The sequence below is a fragment of the Sorex fumeus genome, unplaced genomic scaffold, assembly GCF_029834395.1.
Source record: "Sorex fumeus unplaced genomic scaffold, SorFum_2.1 ptg000009l, whole genome shotgun sequence".
NCBI lineage: Eukaryota > Metazoa > Chordata > Mammalia > Eulipotyphla > Soricidae > Sorex > Sorex fumeus.
Genome location: NW_026606066.1, coordinates 6,832,439 through 6,859,998, shown reverse-complemented (window position 1 = coordinate 6,859,998; position 27,560 = coordinate 6,832,439). Strand labels below are relative to the sequence as shown.

At 45.3% G+C, this 27,560-nt stretch overlaps 1 protein-coding gene across 1 annotated transcript; it reads left to right on the top strand.

Moving 5' to 3' along the window:
- LOC130019752 (cytochrome P450 27C1) lies at positions 1-27,328 on the top strand. Its single transcript, XM_056110390.1, has 9 exons — positions 1-153; positions 4,422-4,612; positions 8,116-8,315; positions 10,105-10,314; positions 12,237-12,400; positions 16,803-16,969; positions 19,314-19,392; positions 20,335-20,538; positions 27,146-27,328. The coding sequence occupies exons 1-9, from the start codon at positions 76-78 to the stop codon at positions 27,260-27,262; spliced, it is 1,410 nt and encodes a 469-aa protein (XP_055966365.1). The 5' UTR covers positions 1-75; the 3' UTR covers positions 27,263-27,328.
- Positions 27,329-27,560: the final 232 nt, after the last annotated feature.

The following is a 27,560-nucleotide window of genomic DNA, read 5'->3' as shown; positions in this document are numbered from 1 at the left end:
GAGGACAAAGGAACTGGGCTGCCCGCGGCGCCGCGGACCCCCGACCGCACAGAGGGACCCCGGAGCCTCGCAGCCATGCCCGGGCCCGGGACCCTCGCCAACCTGGTGGAGTTTTTCTGGAAGGACGGCTTCAGCCGCATCCACGAGATCCAGGTAGCGGCGCGCGCCGGGCCCGGAGGGGGAGCGCGCTAGGGGGGCTGCCCGGAGTTGGCGGGGGAGCTGGAGAAGGGGGCACCCGAGGGGAGATCCCAGGAGGGGGCGCTGGGGAGGGGACCCAGAGAGGGGATTCTCGGGGCGGGGGGCGGGAAGGAGGGGCTGGGACTCCAGGGAGGGGGCGCCGGAGAGGAGCTCCCAGGATGGGGCCTCGGGGAAAGGGAGGCCAAGAGGGGGGAGCCGGGGCGGGGACCTGGGAAGGGGCTCGGGGAGGGGGACTCGGCTGCGGGCACTGCTTCACGGAAGGGGGCCCCGGCGGGAGCTGTGAGCTGGCCGGAGGCGCCGCCCGTCCCCGGAGCCGTCCCGGGCCCCGCGCCCGGCCGTGGGGGAGCAGCTCCACGCCGGGCTGGGAGCTCCGGGGCGCCGGGGTTTGGTTTCGTTGTTTGTTTTTTATTGCGTGGCGGGGATCTCCCTAGGGCTCGTTCCTACAATTTTTGGTTGTTTGTTTGATAAATGGAAAGGGGTGTAGTGGGGGGAAGGGTTTCGGGATTTGGGGTTATTTGAAGCCGCAAGTGAGGAGGGCGGACGAAGGCATGAACATGCAACTCGCTCGCGATCGGCCGGGGTTTTAGGAAGAACTCAGCATCCGCCAAACACCGTGTGGGGAGTGTTGGGACGGGCTAATTCTACCCCTTTCTCTTTTGGCCAGAGTTTCTTTCTACGCCCACCTCAATCGAGCGTTTCAAGACAAGGTGACTCTCCATTTGCGAAAGGTCACCAAGCCCCTTTCTCTTAGCAGTGGCTTCTTGCACTTGAATTTGTCATTGTCTTTTTTCTAGTCTGCATTCACTGTTAGAGCTAGACTGAGATCTAGAGGGGACTGGCCCTTTGGCTTCTTCCAACACTTTCTCCCTCCCATACAGACAGAGACACACAAACAGACAGACAGAGAGACACACATATCACTGTGCTACTTCTGTTTATTGCATATTTTCCTTCCTTCCTTCCTTCCTTCCTTCCTTCCTTCCTTCCTTCCTTCCTTCCTTCCTTCCTTCCCTCCCTCCCTCCATCCCTTTTTGGGTCACACCCAGTCATGCACGCAAGGCTTACTCCTGGCTCTGCACTCAGAAATTACTCCTGGAAGTGCTCCAGATATCATATAGGATGCTGATGATCAAACGCCCTACCCATTGTACTATCGCTTCTGCCCCTACTTTTCCTTCCTTCATTCTTTCTCTCAACCATTAACTGCTTTAATGGGGCAGAGGCCAGGACTGAAGCTGTAGAAGCAGACTTTGTGAAGAGAGCAGAGTGGAGATGAGAAACAGTTCCAACTTGCCCTCCTTCTCTCCATCTCCCAGACCCACCTTACACAGTTTCCCCCAGACGTGCTTAGAGAGGGGATCAGAGATTAATTTCTCTCTTTTCTGTGTGTAATCTCAATTTCATTTATCAAGACAATAACTTTCAGATTTCATTTTGAAAAAGTATTTGCTGCTAACAGATTCAGAGCAGACTTTAAAAAAAGTTTTAAAAGAGTTCACCTTTATTTCTGTCAACTTTTTTGTTGTTGTTGTTGTTGTTGCTTTTTGGGTCACACCCGGCGATGCACAGGGGCTACTCGCCTCTGCACTCAGGAATCACTCCTGGCGGTGCTCGGGGGACCATATGGGATGCTGGGAATTGAACCTGGGTCGGCTGCATGCAAGGCAAACGCCCTCCCCACTGTGCTATCGCTCCAGCCCCCTATTTCCATCAGCTTTTATCCTCATACTACCCCCCACAAAGTTGGCTTCATGGCATATTTTTCTTTGATTAGTTAATAATGCTAAAACCTGAATCTGGATCAGGATTTAAAGCCAGAGAGAAGGTCTGTGGGTGCATGATTTGTTTTGACCCCACACTGCATTGGCTCCTACCCCAAGCCCCTAGCACTCAGGGAGTGACCCCCAGCCAGGAGTAGTCTGCCAACCAACAGTAGATGTGGTTCTCCCCCAAACAAACAACAGAACAAAAAGTCTTGATCTGGCAGGAGTCCCCTCTGCTATAGGGAGTGTCTCAGCTGATGACGGTTTCCCTCACAGCTGCCCATCACCCAGGCCTTCTTCTGCCTAGGAGTCAGGCCATGTCTCTGGCAGTGAGTGGCCTGCAGACCCACAGACAAGGGCCACAGAACTACTCTCCTGCTACTACCTCAGATCAGGATAGCCCCAGTGTCTCTAGCTTACTGAACCCATTGTTCCTTACTCCATTACTTTCCAAATGGTTAGCACTATTCAGAACCCCTTGGGTTGCTGCCTGACCGTGGCTACCCAGGCAGGAAGTCAAGGCTTCTGAGATTTGAGCTACTAGTTAAACCTTTTTTTTTTGCTTTTTGGGTCACACCCGGTGATGCTCAGGGGTTACTCCTGGCTCATGCACTCAGGAATTACTCCTGGTGGTGCTCAGGGGACCATATGGGATGCTGGGAATCAAACCAGGGTCAGCTGTGGGCAAGGCAAACACCCTACCTGCTGTGCTATCGCTCCAGCCCCTAGTTAAACCTTCTTGACCTTCTCTCTCTGTTGCCCGCAAATCTCTTCTAGAGAAGAGAATGGTCTTTTGAAGGGGTCCAGTGTACTTTTATTGGGCGTGTAATCACAGTGTTAACTTACCAGGAATCTTGCCATTCATGTAAGTGGTTCAGGTCTTTATTTTTATAGGTACAAGAACTCTAAAAGGTTACCCAGATGATTAGCCAGAGAGATAGTAGAGGGGTTAATTAAGGCTCCTGCCTTGCATGCAGATTACCTAGGTTCAATCCTGGCACCACATGTGGTCCCCTGAGCACTGCCAGGAGTGATCCCTGAGTCAGGAAACAAAATTAAAAATTACATAGCAGAGAAGACTCTTTTGGTTTTTGCTCACACCCTGTGGTGCTCGGGAGAACCACTTCGTGCTGGGGACTGACCCCTGGTCTCCAGCATGCAAAGTGCTTTCCAGTCCTTTGGACCATCTCTCTAGCCCAGGACAGGCCTCTCAATTCTAAGTCCCAGGAGATACAAGTGTGGCAAAGAATGTGACTCATTTCAACACGAGACTCTCTACAAACACTTGTGAAATCTTGGCTAGTCACTTTGCCTCAGGACCTCAGAGCTAACAGTCTTCATCCATTTCATGCATTAATGTGAATTCAGATAAGATTATTCATAATAATCTGTGGAAGGACTGTTGAAGGATATTATAAGCTATAATAACATAAATAATAGTAATGAACTTTTGGGACAGGGAATAGCTCAAAGTACTGGAAAGAAAGGTTAAAAATAATAGCGATGAGCATTGTTAGAGGTAAGATGAGGTAAAGTTATGTTCTTTCTCCATTTTACAGGTGAGGAAATTGGGGGACAGTGAGACCTCACTTCCTAAGGCATCCAGTTAGGAAACCGTGAGCCAAGATTCATATTCTCAATTACCCACACTTATTATCTACACAAATCTAAGTTCTCTGACTAATGTAATGTTCCACAGCCCACTAACAAAACGGAGCATGTGCTGTCTATATTTGTGAACAAGTAATTTGTATATAAAGACTTTGGGGGTGAGTGTGTGGTTGGGTCATAGCCGGTGGTTCTTGAAACTTACTTCTGGCTCTGAGCCCAAGGATCCCTTCTTGCAGTTCTGGAGAAACCATATGTGGTACTGGGGATGGAACTACAAATATAGTTTTAAATATAGTGAAGTTTTACATAAATTCAAATATAAATACAGTTCAAATGCAAATACTGAACTACATGTGTTCAGCCACGTGCAAGGCAAGTGCCTTAACCTGTGTATTATCTCTCTATTTCAAGATATATATATATTTTTTCCTGGGACTTTGTACAGGCTATTTCAAATTGCCTGCAGAGTGTTCTCTCCTCTCTGTACAGCATTTGGGGAGCCATTGAAAGTCTGTGAGAAATGGCAGAATCTGTTTAACTTAGGAGTTTCGGAATCTAGAGCTCATCTGTGTGTGTAGTGACATTTCCTTCTTGTTTCTTCACCTCAGATATTAAAAACAAACCCCCCCAAAAATCTATCTTTAAAAAATGAGAACACTCCTATGATTGTGATTAATGATGTGAAAATATATTTCTCTTAGAAATAAAGTTACTATTCTGATCAATTATATAAAAGTAGAATTTCCTCCGCCCCGATTTTCTGCTCCCCTAACACACAGGAATGTCGATGTCAAAGGTATATCATATTTGTGTATTTTTTCCTTTCTTGATTTCTCCATGGTATTGCAGCAGAAGCACACACGGGAATATGGAAAAATCTTCAAGTCTCACTTTGGTCCTCAGTTTGTAGTATCTATTGCAGACCGAGACATGGTGGCTCAGGTGCTGCGGGCAGAGGGCGCTGCGCCCCAGAGAGCCAACATGGGATCCTGGCAGGAGTACCGAGACTTGCGAGGGAGATCCACCGGCCTCATCTCGGCGTGAGTATGTGGGGCCCTGCTGGAATATGAATAGAAGGTTCTTGCTTCCAGGTGTTGGGCCCCTAAAAATAAAGTACAGCTACAAATAAAGTACAAAATAAAGAATCGTGTTGAAAGAGTTTTCAGGACTAGGGAGAGAGCACAGTGGGCAGCGTGCCTGCCTTGCATGCTGCTGACCCTGGTTTAATCCCCAGCTCTGCATACTGTCCTCTGAGCACCACCAGCAGTGATCCCTGAGTACAGAGCTAGAGTGAGCCCCAAGTACTTCCGGCTATGATCCTCTCCCTCCCCCCCAAACCAAAATCGAACCATCCAACTAAAATAGAGCCCCTTTTAGTGTCTGCAAGTTCAGGAGCTGTTTCTCAAGAAATACTTGGTGACTCCAGAGATTTAGTCTGTGACAACCTACAGAGCTGATGGTCACTGGATAGGGGTTGAGAGGATGAGAGGGAAGTTGAGGGGTCAGCTCTTTTAGAATACCAGAAGAGGGCATAAATACCTCTTACAACAGTGGGTGATTTTCCTGTCTGTCTCCAAGGTCATTTTTCTGGGAATTAAGTTTATTAAAAACAATTATTTCCAGGAAGGTATGATAAGTTAGGGAAGGAAACACAAGGACAATGAGAAAGGGGGAAAATGCCTGCTCTAGAGGCAGGTGGGGAAATGGGGGGTGGGGTGGGTTGGGGGTGGGAGGGAAACTGAGGACATTGGTGGAAGGAAATGAACACTGGTGAAGGAATTGGTGTTGGAACATTGTATGCCTATAACTAAGTAATGAATAACTTTGTAACTCTTATTTTACAGTCATTAAAAATTGTTTCCATATATATATATATATTTGCTTTTTGGGATGCTCAGAGGTTACTCCTGGCTTTACATTCAGAAATTTCTCCTGGTGGTGCTGGGGGACCATAGGGGATGCCGGGGAGAGAACCTGGCGAGCCAGAGTATTTTTGTTCAGCAAAGCCATCATAAAATTAGACAAGCAAACCATAGCAATGTATTTGAGCTATGTAGTCTATAAATATTACATTACAGTATATTTACATTACAATATAAATATTACAGTGGAAAGAAGGTGCGTGCAAGACAAACACCCTACCCACTGGGTTATCCCTCTGGCCCCCCAAATTTTAAAGGCTTGCATTAATATAATACTTATATATGAGAGGTATCAACAAAAGGGAAAAATGTTGATATAAATACCTGAAACCTGAGCTGATTCTGAGCTTCTGAGATCCGGGAAAAGAGCATTTTTCTACCCTGGCTTGCATTCACTCCTCTCAGAGTAGGGCAACCGGGAAGAAAATTGATTCTTGCCCTCAGGGGAGAAATTGAGGAGCCAAAGTGAGATCCAATAGTGTGTGTGTGTGTGTGTGTGTGTGTGTGTGTGTGTGTGAGAGAGAGAGAGAGAGAGAGAGAGAGAGAAAGACAGACAGACAGACAGACAGACAGAGGAGAGAGGAAGAGACAGAGACACAGACACACACACACACACAGAAAGAGAGAGAGACAGAGAGAGAGAGAGAGAACGAGTGATTAATGGTTGCGTGTCTCCCCAATTCATAAGCACATACATATTCAAAAAGTCGCAAAGAGAATTTCTTTTTTTTTATTCCAATAAACACTTTTAATTGTCCACAGTAAATGTAACCATTCAGAAATGATAATGTAGAAGTAATATACTAAGGCAGTTTCTGTCTCATTAAGATGTGGGTCACATACCGATTACTGCTCCAGTCTCGAACCCGACAGTCTAATTCCTCAGTCCGTGCTCTACAACAGCCTTGCTGCCCCATTTCTTCCTGAGACTCTGGCCTGTTCTCAACATCTAATAATTAAAGATTCAATGCCAGGCTAATGGCCTGACTCAAGGGCAGTTGGTGACTTTCCTTCTCTTTCTAATTGTTGGTGCCTGCATGCTTCCATTTATTTATTTATGGGCTGGAGCAATAGCACAGCGGGTAGGGCATTTGCCTTGCATGTGGCCAACCCGTGTTCAATTCCTCCGCCTTTAATTGGTCCGCCCCTCTCGGAGAGCCTGGCAAGTTACTGAGAGTATCTCACCCACACTGCAAAGCCTGGCAAGCTACCTGTGACGTATTCGATATACCAAACTCAGTAACAAGTCTCACAATGTTACCGGGCCCGCTCAAACAAATCAATAAACAATGGGAGGACAGTGACAGTGACAGTGATTTATTTATACTTTTTTATTGGCTCACTGTGAGAGAGACCCTTACAAAGCTGTTCATGATTAGGTTTCAGCCATACAGTATTTCCAACACCCATCCCTCTCCCTCCACCAGTGTACATGTACATTTCCCACACCAGTGTCCCCAGGTTCCCTCCCCATCACCCCCACCCCCAACCCCTGCCTGCTTCTATGGCAGGGCTTTTCCCCACCTTTCCTTTCTCTCTCTCTCTCTCTCTCTCTCTCTCTCTCTCTCTCTCTCTCTCTCCCCCCCTTTTGGGCATTATGGTTTGCAATATATACTAAATGGTTATCAAGAATATCCGTTTACCTACTTTTAACACTCAGATCTGTCCAATGTGATTATTCCCTGCTATTATTATCATGTGGTTGCAGAGAATTTTTTTCTTTTTGGGTCACACGCAGCTGTGCACTGGGGTTACTCCTGGCTCTGCACTCAGGAATTACCCCTGGTGGTGCTTGGGGGACCATATGGGATGCTGGGAATCGAATTCAGGCCGGCTGGGTGCAAGGCAAACGCTCTATCCACTGTGCTATTGCTCTAGCCCCGGTCACAGAGAATTTCTTAACCAAAGGGAATAGAGCAAAAAATATGCACATAGTCCACAATCTCCTTGCCTAGAAGTGTGCCAATTTGTTTGGGGTTAGCATGAGGTGTTGGTAAAGCTTGTTTAAAAATAATAATCAGGCCAGAGAGATTGCACAGCTGGTAGCATGCTTGCCTTGCATGTGGCCAACCTGGATTCGATTCCCGGCGTCTTATATGATCTTCCCAAGCACCACCAGGAGTGACTCCTGAGTGTAGAGCCAGGAGTAACTCCTGAGCATTGTCAACTATGCTCCTCCCCACCAAAAAAAAAAAAAAGAAAGAAAATAATAAAAATAATAGTCATGGGGACTGGAGCAATAGTATAGTGGATAGGGTGTTTGCCTTGCATGCAGCTGACTCAGATTTTATTCCCAGCACCCCATATGGTATCCCAAGGTTTGCCAGGAGTGATCCCTGAACACAGGGCCAGGAGTAAGTCCTGAACATCATCAGGTATAGCCCAAAGAAAACAAAATTTTTAAAAAAAAATTTTTAGTAAAAATAATATATTTATATTTGCTTCTTGGTCTTAAGATTGAACAGATTCCTAGGCAAAAGTTATTCCTCTCGCTATCAAGTCTCTTTTGTCTTCATTTCTTTCTGATTGTCTTTTGATGAGAAATTTTTCAGAAGTTCCCTGAATTCCTTTCCAGAACATGAGTGTCAGAAAGATGACTAAAACACACCTTATTCTTCTAGGGAGGGTGAACAGTGGCTCAAGATGAGAAGCGTATTGAGACAAAGAATTCTGAAACCCAAAGATGTGGCTATTTTTTCCGGAGAAGTCAACCAAGTTATTGCTGATTTGATTAAAAGAATCTACATTCTCAAGAGTCAGTCGGAAGATGGAGAAATGGTGGCCAATATCAATGATCTCTTCTTCAAATATTCAATGGAAGGTGAGAAGGTGGTGTGAAAGGATGGTAAATGACTGTTTGCTAATAGCTGTACTCATCGTTTGCTGTTGCTTGTGCTAACCCCCAAACTCTGATTTAGACAACCCTCAGAATGCTGGATACCTGGGTATCCTACCTCTGTTTACAAGTGGGGAAACTTAAAATCTGTCCCAATTTTTAGGAGCAGAATCGTAGTTTCAAATCCAGTGTTTTAAATTTAAGTCGAATGTTTCCTAATAACTAGTGCAACATTTTGGTTTAGCAAAAGGTTTGCTGTGAAAAAGCAATAGATGGGCCTAAGAGACAGTACAAAGGTTTAGATGCTTGCCTAGTGTGTGACTTTGACTGTGACCCTGGTTTGAATCCAGTCACCACATATGAGCATGGCCAGTGTGGCTCCTGAGCACAGAACCAAGTGCAAACTCTGAGCACAAGAGTCAGGTATGACCCCTGAACACTGCCAGTATGGGCCCCAAATAAAAATTAAATTAAAATTAAAAGCAGCATAAATTGGGAAGGCATCTACTATAAATTCATCTTTTTTTGTTGTTGCTCTTTTTTTTGGTGTGTTTGTGTGTGTGTGGCGGGGGGGGGGGGGGGAGGATATACCCAGTGGTGCTGAGGGTTATTCCTGGCTCTGTACTGGGGCCATCATCCAGACTGTGTTCAAGGTATCCTGTGGTGCCAGGATGCTAGGAATTAAACATGGATTTCCTACGTGCAAAGCATGCACTCAGTCCACTGAACTATTTCTCTGGCCATCTCATTTAATTAAAAAACAAATTCATTTGGGATGAGTACTATATTCACATGGTTCAGAAATGAAGCTCCAAGAGTACTTATTGAAAAGTTTCTCTCTTTCCTTATGTATGCCATCGTTCCTTGTGTATCTGCAAAGAACTATTTCATGCACATATGAGGAAATACATGTGAATACCCTTTCTACCTAAAAATAATCAAAATAGAACAAAAACCTGGGTCCAGGGAGATGACTAAAGGACTGGGGCACTTGGATTGTATTCAGGATATCCGGACAAGATTCGTATAGCACATAGTCCTTTCTGAGTACTACCTGGTATGTCTTTGAGTACCACACAGAACACCCATCAGTCTCATTAAAATGGTAGCATACCCTTTTGTTTTGTGCCTTGATTTGTTTTGAGGACCTTCTGTCAGTTTCTTATTAAAAATAAAAATAAAAAAACAACAAAATCAGCTTAACCTTCAAATTGAATTGGTATGTGTGTATTTTTTTGTTTTGTTTTGGGGTCATATCTGGGAGTGTTCAGAGTTTACTAGTGGTTCTTTGCTCTGGAGTCTCTCCGGAACGTATGTGGTGTCAGGGATGAAACTAGAGTCAGCCATACACATTTGTGAGTTAACCCTTTAAAGCTTTGATATTAGTACTTTCTAAAGTGAGTAACATTGATGGGTGTAGATGGGTGACACATTCTTTCCCCCTGTCTCATTAAGTTTAATCAGCAACTCATGTATAGCTGTCTGTGCCTGGAGTTCCCTTGAGGTGAGTAGGAGTGACCTTTTAGTTCCTGGGGGTTGGGTTGATGAAAGATTGGGGCATTGTATTCAGGGTCAGGATCAGTTGAGAGGAGGTGAAAATGTGACAGGGCCTCTGACTCAGTAGATCTCAGGGGATAGGATTCAAGGTCATGAAAGTCACTCAGATGATTTGAAAGTGACTTTTCAGAGTCAAATAAATATTTAATATACATGTATGCGTGTGATAGAATAAACAGTCTAGAAGAAGAGGGTTTTTAAACTCTTTCTCGTGCAGGAGTGGCCACCATCCTGTTTGAGAGTCGTCTGGGCTGCCTGGAGACCCTCGTCCCGCAGCCCACAGTGGACTACATCAAGGCCTTGGAGCTCATGTTCAGCATGTTCAAGACCTCCATGTACGCCGGTGCCATCCCCAGGTGGCTGCGCCCCTTTATTCCTAAACCCTGGCAGGAATTCTGCAGGGCCTGGGATGGACTCTTCAAATTCAGTAAGAGAAGAATTCAGGGGCACTTTTTGTACAACCAACTTGACCTAACTTTACTGCTTGTAAATCATGCAGACAGTGACTTAGCAACTTTTAGGTGCGGTTGTCAAATGAGCAAGTAGCATCTGAGTTGGGACGATGTGGCTTATATTTCATTTTAAAAATTATTTGTATTTCGACAAATATGCTCGCAATGACTATGGCAATTTTTCTCAACCTTCTCCTAAATTTGTTTCTTTCCTATGGCCCATCTATCCTATTGGTTAATCCCCTAGTTTCTTCCATGACCCCCACATTTACTCCGTTTTCACCCATGAGTTCCTTGGAATATCCTGCGGGTACTTAGGGGGTCATATGGGTCCTAGTTGTAAAACACTGGTCTGTAGGAGAGAAGATTTTTAATCCATTAGTTTGTCAACTACTTAAAATGCAGAGAAGAGTTTCATACCCCTGTTTGTTCATTTGAACACTGTTGATTGTAGCTCTTTAGAAAGAGTTAAATTCATCTGGGGAGTTTTCCTTTTGTGTCATCTGGGATAGAACTCCGGGCCTCACACATGCCAGGTAAGAGTTCTACCACTGAACTACGTTCTAGGCCTAAATTAATTTGTTTCTTACCTGCTGAAAACAAGCTGGGAAAAACCATGTGTTAAAAAATCTAGGATAACCGGGCTGGAGCGATAGCATAGCGGGGAGGGAGTTTGCCTTGCACTCGGCCGACCTGGGTTTGATTCTCTGCATCCCATAAAATCCCCCGAGCATCGCCAGGAGTAATTCCTGAGTGCATGAACCAAGAATAACCTCTGTGCATCACTGGGTGTGACCCAAAAAGGAAAAAATAAAAATCTAGGAGGAGGCTTTAAAGCAAGGATAGTCTTCTTATATGGTTTACATTTTTACTGGGCTGGAGAGATAGAACAGGGGTTGAGGTGCTTGCCTTGCGTATAACCAATTCTGGTTTGTTCCCCGTTCCCACATCATATACTCCCCAAGCACTGCCAGGGATGACCCCTGAGCACAGTCTAGTATAGTGCTCCCACCTCCATTACTGTTAAAGGATTTCTAGGAATAAAATATTTTCAAAATGTTTAGAACAATATTTTTATAACAATGTTAACATTGAAGGAAGAGCATCATGGTTTCTTTTCAAGATCAATTTTTTTGAACACATGTAATATACTAGCTTTTATTGTAACATCTCAATTTGCATCACCTTTCCCTCTCATTTCATTCTTCTTTCTGGAAACAATGAGGAAATAAAAAACGATCCACATTCTTGTTGCTCTAAAATCTTTTGGCTCTTTGATTAGTAAACATTTGCAAATAATTTACAGATGATTTTAAAAGTGAGAGATGTTTAACTTGTCTTGAAATTTTCATTCATTTGTATACATGAACAATTCTGAGAATGAATGAAGTTTCAAGGATAACAAGGAAGGTGTCTGGGTTTCCTTAATCTCTGAATGTGCCCCAGATTGAGTCAAAGTATTAGGAGGACAGAAAGGAATTAAATAAAAAGGTGATTATACTGCCAGGAGTGATCTCTGAGCACAGAACCAGGAGTAAACCTTGAGCACCTCTGGATGTGCTCAAAAAGAAAAAAAGAAAGAAAAGAAGTTGGGATGTGAGGTAGACTACAAATTTGGAGGCAACTCCTCTGATGAGTGCTTTGCAAAGCTGTGGTATTGAAATCAGAACCATCATAACTACTTGCTCAGTTCTCCAGGTTTTTTTTCCCTTTTGTCCTAAGTTTTCCTTGACCTTCCCTGATTAGACTAAAGTGGAGCTGGTTCAAATAGGAGCTGGTGATAGGGGATAAGCTACAAATAAAGTTTGAATTTATACGTAGAATAAAAAAAAAAGAAAAAGGTGATACTTCTAACCAAAATTTCTCACCCAAAATAAAAAATGCTGTTTTCAAACAGGCCAAATTCATGTTGACAACAAGCTGAAGGACATCCAGTGCCAGATAGATCAAGGGCAGCGAGTGCAAGGTGGGGTACTCACCTACCTCTTCCTCAACCAGGAGATGTCACTGGAGGAGATCTATGCCAACATGACTGAGATGTTGCTGGCCGGGGTTGACACAGTGAGTTGTCTAGTTTTTCCCTTCTGTCTTGGTTTTTGGCATTGCTCAAGACTTACTCATGGCCCTATGCACTGGGATCACACCTGGAAGTGCCTGGGGGGCCATGTTCAGTGCCAGGGATCAAGCCACGGTCAGGTACAAGGCAAGTACATCTTGTACCATCTCTCTGGCCCTGATTTTCTCTTGATAAACAGCACAGTTAGATCTGTGGTCTTTCCACACACTATGAATAGTTCAGATGGATTTGTACGAGCTTGATATCTGCTTCACTGCCCAAGGTCTCCAGGCAAAATATGTTCAACTTATTATATGTAGGTATTAAGCATACACAAGTGATATTATATACAGTAATATAAATATGTGAATTGAATGGGCATTTATATATAAATTAAGTGCCTAGTGAATTCTACAAAAATTGTAATCATGATTCCATCATTACACATACAAAGCACCATGTGTTTGATTTTATTTTGTTTTTCCTTCTCCTTCTTTCTTCTTCCCTTCTCTTTGTTGTTGTTGCAATGACCAAGATTGCACACTTACATTGTGGGCTCATAAGGGGATCACAAATGGCAGAGCTGCAGGGGTTACACTTTGCATGTGGGGTGGTCCCTGGGACCGAACACAGAGCCTCACACTTGGAAGACAGGTGCTCTGCTACTGAGCGATCCCAGGGCCTAATGTTTTAAAGTTTCAAAAGCATTTCTATTTGCAAACATTTGTTTATTGTTTAAACATGCCAGAAATGAAGTAAAGGTAAGGTAAAAGGTAAAGGCCCTCCCGTTGATCGTTGATTTGCTCGAGCGGGCCCAGTAACGTCTCCATTGGAGACTTTGTTGTTACTGTGTCTGGCATATCGAATACTCTCGGTAGCTTGCCGGGCTCTCCGAGAGGGGCGGAGGAATCGAACTCGGGTCGGCCATGTTGGCCGCTTGTAAGGCAAACGCCCTACCCGCTGTGCTATCGCTCCAGCCCAGAAATGAAGTAGACACATATATTTAAAATCTTATACTTTATTATTATTATTATTATTATTATTATTATTTTGCTTTTTGGGTCACACCCGGCGATGCACAGGGGCTACTCCTGGCTCTGCGCTCAGGAATTACCCCTGGCGGTGCTCAGGGGACCATATGGGATGCTGGGAATTGAACCTGAGTCGGCCGCGTGCAAGGCAAACACCCTACCCGCTGTGCTATTGCTCCAGCTCCCCCCAAAATCTTATACTTTATAATTGAAAATATTTTGAGAAAGAAGGCTCGGACAGGAATAGTTTGGTGGCAGAATGACTGTCTTGTAAGCATGAGGCGAATAAGTTTGATCCCCAACACTTCCCACAGGCACCATCTGTGATCTTTATGGCACTGGGTTCCCAGCTGCCACAAGTGTGCAGTCTTCTCCAGCACACCACAGGCAACTAAGTGTGGCTGCAGGTCATTCCAAGAGCAATAACTTAAAGGGAAATGAGGGGAAAATAATTCAGGTCATGGAGATCTCTCCAGCCCTCTACTATGATAGAGCAAGTCTCACTTTATTTAATTTAGTTCAATAATTTATTTATTTTCATTTTGGGGCCAAACCCAGCTGTGCTCAGGGCTTACTCCTGACTCTGTACTCAGGGATCACTCCTGGAGGACTTGAGGAAACCATACACAGTATGGGCTGGCCACCTGCAAGGCAAACCACCCCACCCAGCTGTGTGCAAGACAAGCACCCTAGTTACCGTACTATCGCTCCAGTTTTTTTAAATTAAAAAAATAAATGTTATTGTAATTTTAGGTAATAAGGGTACAATAGTGTTCATGTTTCTGTTAATTGATCTACAAAGTAAACATTTTATGGATCCTCTACACAAGTAAAACAGAAAGGGGACTGGAGCAATAGTACAGTGGCTAAGGTGTTTGCCCTGCACGTGCCCAACCCGGGTTCGATTCCCAGCATCCCATATGGTCTGCCAGGCGTAATTCCTGAGTGCAAAGCCAGGAGTAACCCCTGTGCATCGCTGGGTGTGACCTAAAAAGAAAAAAAAGCATATAACTGAAATACGAACTAAGCAATAAAAGCAGTACAATGAAAATTTGTGGTGTGAATATGACTATGTGGGTTAGTTGAAATAGTGATGCAGTGATGAATGCCTGACTGAATAGCCTGGCCACTAAACTGAGTTGAATGCATTTTGCCTCTTGCCCCCTGCTGGTGACAGAGAGAATACAGAAGGGAACTGATGGGACAGAGAGCCAGCCAGGGCAGGAAAAGCATTCAGAGATTCATTCTTTTTTTTTTTTTTTTTTTTCTATTATTAGTGAAACACCATGAGGTACAGTTGTAGACTTACAAACTTTCGTGCTTGGGTTTCAGTTATACAATGATCAAGTACCCATCCCTCCACCAGTGTCCATTCTCTACCACCAATGAAACCAGTAGCCCTCCCACCCACCCCCACCCCCATACCCCCTGCCACACCCCACCTCTATGGCAGGGCATTTCCTTTTGCTCTCTCTTTCCTTTAGGGTGTTGTGGTTTGCAATAGAGGTATTGAGTTGTCATTGTGTTCAGTCTATAGTCTTCTTTCAGCATGCATCTCGCATCCCAAGCAAGTCCTCCAAACACCCTTTACTTGGTGTTCCCTTCTCTATCTGAGCTGCATTTTTCTCCAGCATGTGCTGCCGGTTTCCAAGCCGTGGAGCAGACCTCCTGGTACTTATCTCAACTATTCTTTGGTGTTCGTCTCCCATTCTGTTACTTTATATTCCCCAGATGAGTGCATCCGGGACTCATTTTTACAATTGATACCCATTTAAACAAAAGTGACTTTAGGGACTGGAGGTGTGGTTTAAGTGCTAGAAACACTGCTGGCATGTGTGAGGTAAGGCATGTCCAATTTCTGCCATCGCAAGATGACTCCCCTCTCCCCCACCACCATAGCCGGCAGAGGCACTGGACCCCACTGACCCCACAGCAATAATGACAACCATAAAATAAAATGAACTATTGCAGTGCAGTTTATCACAATAAACTGTATCCACTCAAGCCACACATCTAGGCTGTTGGCAAATGCAACCATTTATGAAAAACTTAAGATAGTTTTGAAATTTGTCAGTGTTGTGGGCGTAAGGGCATTTATTTTCTTTTGTTACTGAGAAGTACTCCTTTGCATGGATAGACCACATTTAGTTCTCCCATAAAGTTGTGATGCTAAGTTGGGGATGCGACCTCACATGTGTGATACTCTCAGTGTGATCCCTGGCACTGCAATTTAAAAAAAAATAGAGAATTTAAGTTTTTCTATTAATTGGAAGCCTCTACATTATTTCCTTATTATAAGGAAGAGATGGTATGCTACGTTATGTATTGCATACTGTGAGAGCTTGCCTCTAAGAAGCATGTAATAGGGCCAGAGAGACAGCACAGAGGTTAAGAGACTTGTTTTGTAAATGGCCAACCCCAGTTTAGTGCCTAGCACCTCCAGGGATGACCCCTGTGCACACTGGGTATGGTACAACCCCTAAACCCCCAAGAGTCATATAACGGCTGTTATAGAGAAATATATCAATATTTTAAATAAATTTAAGTTTACTAAAATATATTAAAATATATTTAAAACTATCAATATCAAAACTTAACGTTCTTTTTTTTAGAAAGGGCTTTTATGTTATGGGGTTTTCTTATTTATGAGAGTAAAATATAGCCACATGGATAATAGTGCTCATTTTAATGAAAGTCTTGGATCCTAAGAGAATCAAACAAAATTATTTTAATCACCAAAACTATAATTCTTCAGTCTGAGAAATGGTATAAAGATGACACTGCTTTGTACAAGTAAACTAGTCAGTCCTTAGATGTCACTTTGCTTGGTAGGGGGATGGGAAAAATGAATACTTAACTAGTAGTCCTGTCTCCCCTACCCCTTAGACTAGGCCAGCCAGCACTGTCTTGACCAGTTCTGTGGGATTCCCGAAGATCAAACACTCTCTGGTGGATGGACAGCCTCGGGCCCTGTCTAGCAAGTGTCGGATGAATCTTGCAAGGAAGATCACAGGAAATGCAGGCATTGCCTCCAGGCTTGACCAGACTCCCTCGCTCCTTTTCGGAACTCCTCCAAAGAGGAGGGAGAGAACTCTTAAGTGATTTGACATGTTTCAAACTAGTTTTTCCTGTGGCTCTTCTTTGAAAGAGCACCTGAATCACATAGTTAATGTTCCTTGCCAAAACTACTCTTGCTTCTTGCTTCTGGCTAAGGAAAATCATCTTTGATTTAGTAAGATATAAAGTGCCACAGTAGACTTGTATGGATATGGCCGCACCTGTGTTGCTTCTCCCGGGTGTCACATCTGCTAGGACTGATGCTGGAACCCTCCATTTCACTAACCACGAGGCCTGTATCTGTTGGTTGCTTTACTAGACATCCTTCACCTTGTCCTGGGTAGTGTATCTCCTTGCAAGACACCCAGAAGTGCAGCAGACTGTGTACCAGGAGATAGTGAAGAATCTGGGGGAGAAGCATATTCCAACGGCAGCAGATGTCCCCAAAGTCCCTTTGGTCAGAGCTCTGCTTAAGGAAACTTTGAGGTAAAGGATTCATCAGAGTCCATGTTCAGAAAATGTGTTTTTATGTCCCAGTTTTCTTTTTCTTTTAATCATCAGGATTGGGACCAGAGTGATTGTACAGTGGGCAGGACACTTGCCTTGCACATCTGACCTGTCTTTGATCTCTGGCACCCGATACGGTTCTCTGAGCCCTCCAGGAATTATCGCTGAGCTCAGAACCGGGGGCAAACCCGGAGCACAGCCGGTGTGCCACCCAAATAACAACAACAACAACAACAACAACAACAAAATAAAGCAAAATAAGTAAAATAATTAGGATTGTGCTTTCTACTGGAAAACTAGGTCCTAAATAAACCTTCCAACTACCCTCAGTGGCTTACACATTTAGGAAGGAGGTATTTAGAACTATCTTAGTGCTTCTCTGCTCTGGTCAAAATTGCAAGGCTCTTCTGTGTAACTAGGTGACATAGTAACTGTTCTTTAAGAAGGTCTTGGAAACCGTCCTCTAACCCAGGCTTGCTATAGTTGGTCAGCTCATCAGGATTTCCACAATGTTCCTGAATCAATGCTCCCAGGTTTTCAGTCCTCTGAACAGAAAAGAACAGGAGTGATTTGCCAGGAATAGGTTTGGGACTATTTGGTGTTGTTAGGGCGCAGATCGTGATCTCCCTTTAATGACAAAGAGACTCCAGAGATTGCAAACAGCAAGCACGGTTTATTGTAAGACTGGCTAGCCAGGGTCAAGCCACCTACACAGACACGCAGGTCAGTTAGGTGAGGCAAGACCCCGAACTTCTTCAAAGGGGATCTTATATAGGCCTTCACTGGCCGTTACAGCAAAGCCCGTGCATTTCATAGCCAATAGATTTGTAACAACATATGCTTTCTTAACCAGTCCAATTAAGGGTACATCACTTCTTAGCCTATAGTTTAAAGATCAGCATTTTGCGTCGGTGCTTAGGAACTGACAGGTTTTTAAGGCAGTCCTGGGTCTTGCAACATGGTCTTGTGAGAGACATCCGGTTATCTGGTCTGACCCCTACCCTTCGAGTACCTGTATCTGAATTCCTTGCTCAGGGGCAGAAAAACCAGTTATTTTGCAGTGCAGGTTCCTATAAAGCGAATCTGAAAAAGCTTATCTAGACCTGTTCCTTGAAAAACAAGTTATTTTGCAATGCAGGTTCCTATTAAGCTAAGCTAAATTAATTCTGGTGGTAGTCCATTTTGGGCCTGTCCCTCACAGTGTTATAAGACTGCTTACAAAATATGGTGGTTCTGTGTGAGTCTCTGAATTGAGTTGACGATGAAGCTCCTTGCTGCTGGATAGGCTTAGATACACTGGGAAAAGCTGGAGGGTGAAGGACACCAGCCCCTCGGTTGGGCCGGTGACAGTCAGAATCCTTCCTCTGTTTCTCTGTGGAGGAATCATCATGACAGAGAAAATGTCATTGACATTTTCAGAGAATGCATAAAATAGTTATTTTGAAAGCTAACCTCATAATTATATTTCAACTTGTATTGCATCCCCAATTGATAGCACAATGTCTAATTTTTAAAAACTAAGAAGGTGCATGAAATTTGTCATTTAAATTGTTTTTGTTTCTGTTTGGGGGCAACGTCCATTGATATTCAGGGGTTAGCTCTAGCTCTGCAAAGTGGAATTACTCCTGGTGGTTTTTTTGGGGACCATATGGGAAGCTGAGGATGGAACCTAGGTAGGCCATACTCAAGGCAATTGTCCTACCCACTGTACTATCTCTCTGGCCCCTGTCAATTAATTTTTTTATTCGAAGTTTTCTTGATATTATTTCTTTTTCTTTTTTTTTCTTTTTGGGCCACACCCAGCGATGCTCAGGGGTTATTCATGGTTCTTCACTCAGGAATTACTCCTGGTGGTGCCTGGGGGATCATATGGGATGCCGGGGATCGAACCCAGGTCGGCCATGTGCAAGGCAAACGCCCTCCCTGCTGTACTATCACTTCAGCCCTTCGAGATTACTTCTGAGACAATCCAAAAGCATTTCTAAAAATACACTTCTCAGAACCTTGAGTTCTGTGAACTGTTTCTTTGTTAATAGGGTTGTAAATTTCAGAAACTTGTATTAATTTCTCTTGGGAACACACTAGCACCTTCAAAGCTTTGCTTCATGCTGCATAACCCTTATTGATTGTGGAACCCTTTTCCCACATTCCTTAGAATACTCACTAAGCAGACACCAAGGAGGTTCTTGCAAGATTGCTTAGTTGAAATGGTATTGTTATTTTTTCGGAAGTGAAGGCCATTTGTTGGGACTTGATGTTGAGGAAAATATGTGAAATGTCATCACACATCCTCTGCATTCCCCTCCTGTTGGCTTATTTTCAGGCTGTTTCCGGTGCTTCCTGGGAATGGCCGAGTCACACAGGAGGACCTGGTTCTTGGTGGATATCTGATTCCCAAAGGCGTGAGTCTGGTGGTCTTGGGTTGGGCAGTGGGTCGCTGGTGGCCTTTATATTGGAAACGTCCTGTTGAATAAAATGTTCTCATCCTAGAGCAACTGTTCAAAGGTTTCTGCTCTTGTTCTCTGCATGCTTTCTGACAAAGATAAGCTTCCAGAGCAAGGAGGTAATTTCTGGGATATAACTGTTCCTAGGCTGCTTCCCCTGACTTTTCCCAGAGGCCCACGGAAATGGCCATTTCCTTCCTGAGAGAAGTTTTGGGAAGGATGGTAATTCCTCCTGGGGGCTGTGTAGCTTGGCCCCTGTGGTTCCAGAACCATCTCTGTCTGGTAGAGCTGTCCAAGCAGAACCCTTACCTCGGCTCCACATTCAGTTGTGTTGGTGCCAGCCATGAAATGAACAGAGGGAGAGAGTTCAGGATAGGAGAGTGAGTTTATTAGAATCTCAGTGCTGAGGACCCCAAGTTGAAAGTGAAAGAGACTTGGAACCCTGTTTGCTAAGAGGGTCTCTCTTTTATTCTCTAATGATGGGCTTTAATCCATGTACATTCTTATCACTGAAGCAGTGATACGGAGGTAATAAGCAAAAGGAAAACAATCAATGCATCTTTCCCACATGGTATGGCCTTCATGTGACCAAAAGAAAAACAATCAGCGTCAGTATATCCTGCCCATTTGATGCGGCTTTTGTTTGTGGCCTCCTGTGCACTCCAATAAATCTGGTGGGCCCTTAACCCAGCTGATTGGGGAAAAACTTTTTCCTCCCTTCCCTTGTTAACCTTGGGGTCAGTTTCACTGTCTCAGTTCTGATTACGATTTCTTAATTCTCTTTATGTATGGTTTCTTAGTTCTCAATACAATTCCATAATTCTCATTGAATACAGTTTCTTGGTTATTATAGTAGGATCCCATTTTTCATTTCTTTTCTGTTATCAATGGTTTCCCCAGACCCAGTTGGCCCTTTGCCACTATGCCACATCTTACGAAGATGACAACTTCCCTCGGGCTACAGAGTTCCGGCCCGAGCGCTGGCTTCGGAAAGGAAACCTGGACAGAGTTGACAATTTTGGGTCCATCCCCTTTGGTTACGGGGTTCGAAGCTGCATCGGGAGGAGAATCGCAGAGCTGGAGATCCACCTCGTTGTCATTCAGGTACTGCACCAGCCTTAGGCTTGGCCCGTTTACTGGCTTTGACTGGGTCAAGACTTAGGTGAAGAAAAGAAATGTGTTTTGAAAACCTCAAAAGTCAGAGCTTGGCATTAAATCCATCCTATTTGAAGACTTTTCCTCTGTCCTCTCTCCCTGCAGTAGCCACTGTGAGTCCCTGTAGCTGCTTGCCTTGTTTCTTTCCCTCTTAGAGACCTTGGGGACCTGAGAATGATGAGGGATGCCAAGACACTGCTGTGGGATGTATGTGTGGGGGGAGCAGGGGGGAGCTCTAAGATCTAGGACTTGACTCTGTTCTCATCACGTGCGGCGTTCCAATGAAAAGTTAGTGAAAAAATGTATGTGAGCTGTCCTTTAAGCATTAGAAGCATAAAGACAGCATAAAGCATTGAAATGCAGGTTCTCAGAGTTGGAGTGATAGAACAGCAGGTAGGGCATTTGCCTTCCACGCAGCTGACCCGGGTTGGATTCCCAGCATTCCATATGGTCCCCCGAGCACTGCCAGGAGTAATTCCTGAGTGCATGAGCCAGAAGTAACCCCTGTGCAATGCCGGGTATGACCCAAAAAGCAAAAAAATAAAATAAAATAAAATAAAATGAAGGTTTTCAGGCCCAAGCCACAGACAGTGATTTGGTCGGTCTGGAGTGGAGACTCTAGGTACATGTGATGCCAAAGGTCTGTGAGCACTTGGAATACACCCTGGAGGGCAGAGCTGTGGGCACCTTGGACCCATGCTAGTGACTGTGTCTGCTCTGGCCTCAAGCATTCTCTGTCTAAAGTGTGTCCTCACAGAGGCACACCGCTGCTCTTTCTGCTCCCTCCAGCATGTCTGTCTGTATTTCTATGAATCAGTCATGTACACAGTGCAGGAATCTACAAGCTTGTTTCAGTTTGGTTTTGTTAGTGAACACCTTCTGTGAAAAATCTCTAACTGCATATGAAGTTCAAGATAGAGCAGGAATGAATGTCTGAAAGAAGAGTCTAGAGCAGAGAAACTTCTATTCTATAGCCTTGTTTGGGAGGATTGTCCTTACCCCCGTGTAGCAGGCAACAGTCCTGCCTGAGTGGTTGGCAGATACTGACTTGAGTGTTGAGAGGCGGTGGGGGTTACCTGGTAATGTAGTTTCCCCATTTTTCTGACGAGAAAGTGGAGAATCATGAAATTATAGACACTTGCCATAGTCAGGGTGGCAGTGCAGGGCACAATCTGGGCACTTGATTTTTTTCTTAGACAACAGGGTGTTGGGACTTGTATAGGAGAGGGCATGGGAGAGCCAGGGAAGTCTGGCCGTCAGGTAGGGATGGGGGTGCAGAGGCACAGGATGGACAAGAGAAAAGATCCCCTGAGGGCTAGGGGGAGGGAGAGGCCTCTGTTCAGGGAGAGGGGCAGAGGTGGCCACAGCACCTGGGTCTGATGGCGCAGGGTGGAACCTGGGAGGTTCACAGCAGACCTGGCATACTAAGCCGTCACCCCTTTTGTCAGAATGCTGCAGCTGTGGTTGGGCAGGGCTGAGCGGCGTTGCTGCTCGTGTTGGCCAGTCCTTGTGGGGTCAGGGGCATGGAGTGGAGCCCCTGGGCAAATGGGCTGTGGTTTGGCTCTGCCAGTTGCTGCCACTGAGATTCCTGGCAGGTTTCCGGGCTTCTCGGGACCTGCTTTGTCATCCACAAATGGTCAAATAGCTGCCTCTTCTGTGTGTGGAGAAGAAAAATAGTCTGTGCAGAGCTGATGGGGAGAAGTGGAAGCAGTGTCTCTGCTCACGGACTCCAAGTTTCTTCCCTAGGGAATGTTGTCAGGAAGGGCTTAGGCTGGTGAGCCGTAGATGCAGACACAGAGAGAAGACAGAGGTCGGAAAATGGGTGGATAAGATGCTGCTGAATGGTCCGTAAACAGAGGACAGGCAGAGACTGTTTCCTCCTGTGGCCACTCCCCGGGCTGTGGGAGGCTGGCTGTTTCCACAGAGGAGGGTTTGGCAAGTGCAGGAGAGATTGGCAGACTGGTGCCGAAAAGGGGTCGGAGGGTCAGAGTAGGGGCTGCTGTTCAAATGTAAATGTACCTGTGATGGTTCTGCTTTGAGTCCTCTTTACTGCTTAAGCATAGTATAAAAAGGGATCTTGATGTATAATAGTCAAAAGGAAAAACATACAGAAAAAGCAAATAAACAGTAACAGAAAGGAGAAGGAAGACACGTGCTGTAAATGAAATGGATGATCATTTTTTTTAATATGAAGAAAATACCACCAATAGCATTCTGCCAATACATTTAAAGACAAATACAATGGACAGTTTACTAGAAAAACATGAATTCACTAAATTGATTCAAAAGAAAGAGCAGAGACCTCAGATATAGAAAACACTGAATCAGTGGTAAAAAGATCAACCTCCCCAGAGCATTCCAGGCCGAGACTTTTGCTGGCATGTTTTATCAGTCCTTCAATGAATCATCATCTTATACTAAAGAAAACAGGAAGAGGAAGTCTCACCTTTATTATGAGATTTGTATCACCTTACTATTCAAAGCTTGGAAAGGATAATCTGGAAAAGGGAAAGTGATTTATTTTATTTTATTTTTACTTTTTATTTTTATTTTATTTTTTAAAGTTTTATTGGGCTGGAGCGATAACACAGCGGTAGGGCGTTTGCCTTGCGTGCAGCCAGCCCGGACGAGCCGGGTTCTATTCCTCTGCCCCTCTCGGAGAGCCCAGCAAGCTAATGAGAGTATCTTGCCCTCATGGCAAAGCATGGCAAGCTACCCGTGATGTATTCAATATGGCAAACACAGTAGCAACAAGTCTCATGATGGAGACGTTCCTGGGCCCGCTTGAGCAAATCAATGAACAATGGGAGGACAGTGATACAGTGATACGATCATGGTCATCCTGTTGTTCGTCGATTGCCTCGAGCAGGCACCAGTAATGTCTCCTTCATCCTAGCCCTGAGATTATAAGAAGTGCCACATTCAAGGCTCTTTCAGGGTTAGGAGAATGAGAGCCATCACTGTTACTGGTATTTGGCATATTGGGTACGCCATGGGGAGTTTGCCAGACTCTGCCGCGTGGGCAGGCTACACTCGGTAGCCTGCCAGGTTGTCAAAGCAAGAATGAGATAATAAGAAAAGAATCCGCGATCACACGCTTCCGCGAGCTGGGTTTTATAGTCTCTGGGTCTTGGCCGTTGATGGGACACCCGGCACCAGGGGGTGAGTTGGTGGGTGTGACCCCTGCCTACTGGAAGATGGAGGATCTGGGTGGAGGATGCTCAGCCCTGAACTGAGCAGGTTTGGAGATCTCAGGCCCGGGATCCGCGTGTCTTTGTTTCTCTGCCGGTACCTTCATGCGTGTGGAGAGTGGTCTCAGCATGGTGGTGGCTGGTTCCAGAGGTCTTCGGCTGCCAGGGCTCTGCGCAGGGCAGGGAGGGAAACTCAACCCACCCCCCTCCAAGGGACCCCGGCGAGGACAGCCAGGCGCGGGGGCAGGAGACTGCGCTGTTCTCTTCCTGGAGTTGGGTTTTATAGTCTCTGGGTCTTGGCCGTTAATGGGATTACACGATGCTGGGGGGCAGTTGGTGGATATGACCCCTGCCTACTGGAAAATGAAGGATCTGGGTGGAGGATGCTCAGCCCCGATCCAAGTAGGCTTGGAGATCTCAGCCCAGGGACTCACATACCTTTGTTCCTTTGCTGGTGAACAGTGATACAGTGGAAGTTTTATTGGATCACCATGAGATACAGTTACAAACTTGCATGATTATGTTTCAGTCATAGACCGTCAAGCACCCATCCCTCCACCAGTGCACATTTTCCACCACCATTGTTCCCAGTGTCCCACCTGCCACTCCCATCCCATCCCACTCCCTGCTTCTGTGGCAGGTGCAATCCTTCTTAATCTCTCTAATTTGGGGCTTTATGATTTGCAATACAGATATTAAGAGGCCATCATGTTTGGCCCTTGGTCTACTTTCAGCACACATCTCCCATCCTGGGCGATCCCTCCAAACCATCATTTACTTGGCAGTTCCTTCTTCATCCCAATTGCCTCCGTTTCCCCCAGCACTTGAGATCAGCTTCCCAACCATGGCATGATCCTCCTGGCCCTTATCTCTACTATCCTTAGGTGTTAGTTTCATATTATGCTACTTTATATTCCACAAATGAGTGCAGCCATTCTATGCCCGGCCTTCTCTTTCTGACCAATTTCACTTAGCATGATACTCTACATGTTTATCCACTTATATGCAAATTTCATGATTTTATCTCTTCTAAAAGCAGCATAGTGTAGATGTGCCAGAGTTTCTTTCTTTCTTTCTTTCTTTCTTTCTTTCTTTCTTTCTTTCTTTCTTTCTTTTCTTTATTTTTGGGTCATACCCAGCGATGCACAGGGGCCACTCCTGGCTCTGGACTCAGGAATTACCCCTGGCGGTGCTCAGGGGACCATATGGAATGCTGGGAATCGAACCTGGGTCAGCCAGTACAAGGCAAATGCCCTACCTGCTGTGCTATCACTCCAGCCCCTATGCCAGAGTTTCTTTAACCAGTCATCTGTTCTCGAGCACTCGGGTGGAAAGTGATTTATTTGCTGTATCGCTGTATCACTGTCATCCTGTTGTTCATCGATTTACTCAAGTAGGGGCCAGTAACGTCTCCATTCGTCCCAGCCCTGAGATTTTAGCAGCCTCTCCTTACTCGTCTTTCCCAATGCTGCCATATTGGAGGCTCTTCGATAATGATTTATTAACAAAGATGAATATCCTAAGACTGGAGGGATAGTATAGTGGTCAAGTGGCTTACCTGGCTTGCAGCTGCCCCTGGTTTAATCTCTCCAGCACTAAATATGGTCCCCTGAGTCCTACCAGGAGTGACCCCTGAGCACAGAGCCAGGAGTAAGGCTTGAACACTGTTGGTGGTGCTCCTTCCACCCCCTCCCACCCTCAAAAGACAAACACCTTAAAAGAAAAATTGGCAAACCCAACTGAGACAGCTAGGACATGGAAATGCACTGGTACCAAATCAGCACTCAAGTCCTCCTCCCAGCTCAGTGCCTGAGGGTGGTTCCCAGCAGTGCTCTGCAAGATGCTGTGATAGGAATGATCTTGGCCCTTTGAGCTCTCTCTCCAGGCCACCAAAGGTTTTCCTTAAATAAGCAAATGTTTGTTTTAAAATTTAATTTTTTTATGGGTGTTACCCCATCAGAGCAATAACAGCAAACTCCCCGGGACAGTAGCTGCAGGGCAGGGGAAAGCACAGCTTCTGTAGGCCAGTGTTCTATTATGCATTCTCTGAACTCAGGAATGAGTTCTTTTTTCCTGCACAAGAAGAGTGAGGAGGGGCTGGAGCGATAGCACAGCAGGTAGGGCATTTGCCTTGCACAGGGCCAACCTGGATTCTACTCCCAGCATCCCATATGGTCCCCTGAGCACTCCCCTGAGCACTTCCTGAGTGTAGAACCAGGAGTAACCCTGAGCATTGCCGGGTGTGACCCAAAAAGAAAAAAAAAGCACAATAAGAGTGCCAAGCAGATGCAGATTTCACCCCAGTCCTTGAGAGCGGGAGAGCAGCTTTGTTTTTTTGCCCACAATCTCCTGAAAACTTAAATTTTTTCAGTGAAGGCATGCTGTGTCCTCAAAAAGGGGCAAGGTCTGTGACATACTGGTCCAGGCATTATTAGCCCTCTGTGTGCATTCTTCTGTCCTGGGGGATGGGGCAGGCAATTCTGAGAATCAGATCAAGAGGTCTGAGGGGGGATGTTTTAGATGAAGCCATCTCGATGCTAGAACATCCCGGAGCAGCCTGAATGCAAGCTTGTATCCCCCCATTGTAGCTCTGAACCCCGCCTCCCAACCCCCATTCCCAGTCTTCTCATAGGACACCTGAATGGGTACCCCTTCTTGGCCTCCTAGAATAGGTTGGAGAGGGAGCCAGGGCAGGGTGGGATGGTGTGGGTAACACATGACACTATGATCTCGGACACTGATGCTGCATTAGGTGGTTGGATTTTATACACGCATGCCAAGGGAAGTGGAGCAAGGCCACCCTTTCCTATGGGAGCTGGTGTTTATTTACAGAGGTCTTTGCAGCAGCATGTTGCTTCTCATTCCCTAAACCAGTTCCATGAGGTCTGGAATCAAAGGTACACATCAGGAATAATTAAATAAAGTCAGTCTCGAGAGAGTGTGTTGGGATGACTCACCTCCTCCCCGAGACCGTGCCCACTGCTTCGCCTGAGGAGGCTGCAGTTCCTAGCAGGAAACCAGGAATGTCACTTTGTTCCCCCATGATGTCTTTGATTCTTTCTTTTCTAAACCTCAAATGGAAGCAGTTGAGGGAGAATTTTGAAATGGCTAATAAAAAAAGAAGTCATTTCAACTTTCTGCACCGTGTCTTTGTCACCCGGCTTCACAGGCTCAGTGGACATGACAGTCTTGTCCCAGATCTCATACCTCGGGTCTGAATGCCTGGCACGCAGCTAATGAGGCAGTACATGTCCTCTCTTGAACCCTTGGTTCCTTGAGCCCAGGGCCATGTCAGAAGCAAGCAAAAGGCGGCTCTCACATTTTTTACTTTCCTAATGTCAGATCCTTTCTCTTTCTCTTCATAGCTGCTTCAACATTTTGAGATCAAACCATCTTCTTGGACGAAAACAGTTCATGCAAAAACCCACGGGCTTCTGACGCCAGGGGAGCCCATCCACGTGCGCTTTGTGGACAGAAAGTGAGTCTGGAGTCTAAAATCCAGACAGGGGACTGACAGGAATTGGGGATTCCTGTGTTGCTCACTGATTGTGGCGGAGGAGGAAGATGTGGAGGATCATTTCTGGAGGTTGCCTTATTTCTAAACTTGGCCTTGGTTTGTTAATCTTCATGCAAAGCAATATGAACATATTATTTTCCATGTGTATTCTAGAGTTGCCTTTGGGGAAGCAACTATTTCGAACTGGTGGCACTGAATTCTGTGTCCTGAGTTGGCCTGCTCTTGCGTGATGCTCTATATTCAGTTTTTGGCAGTGTTGTCTG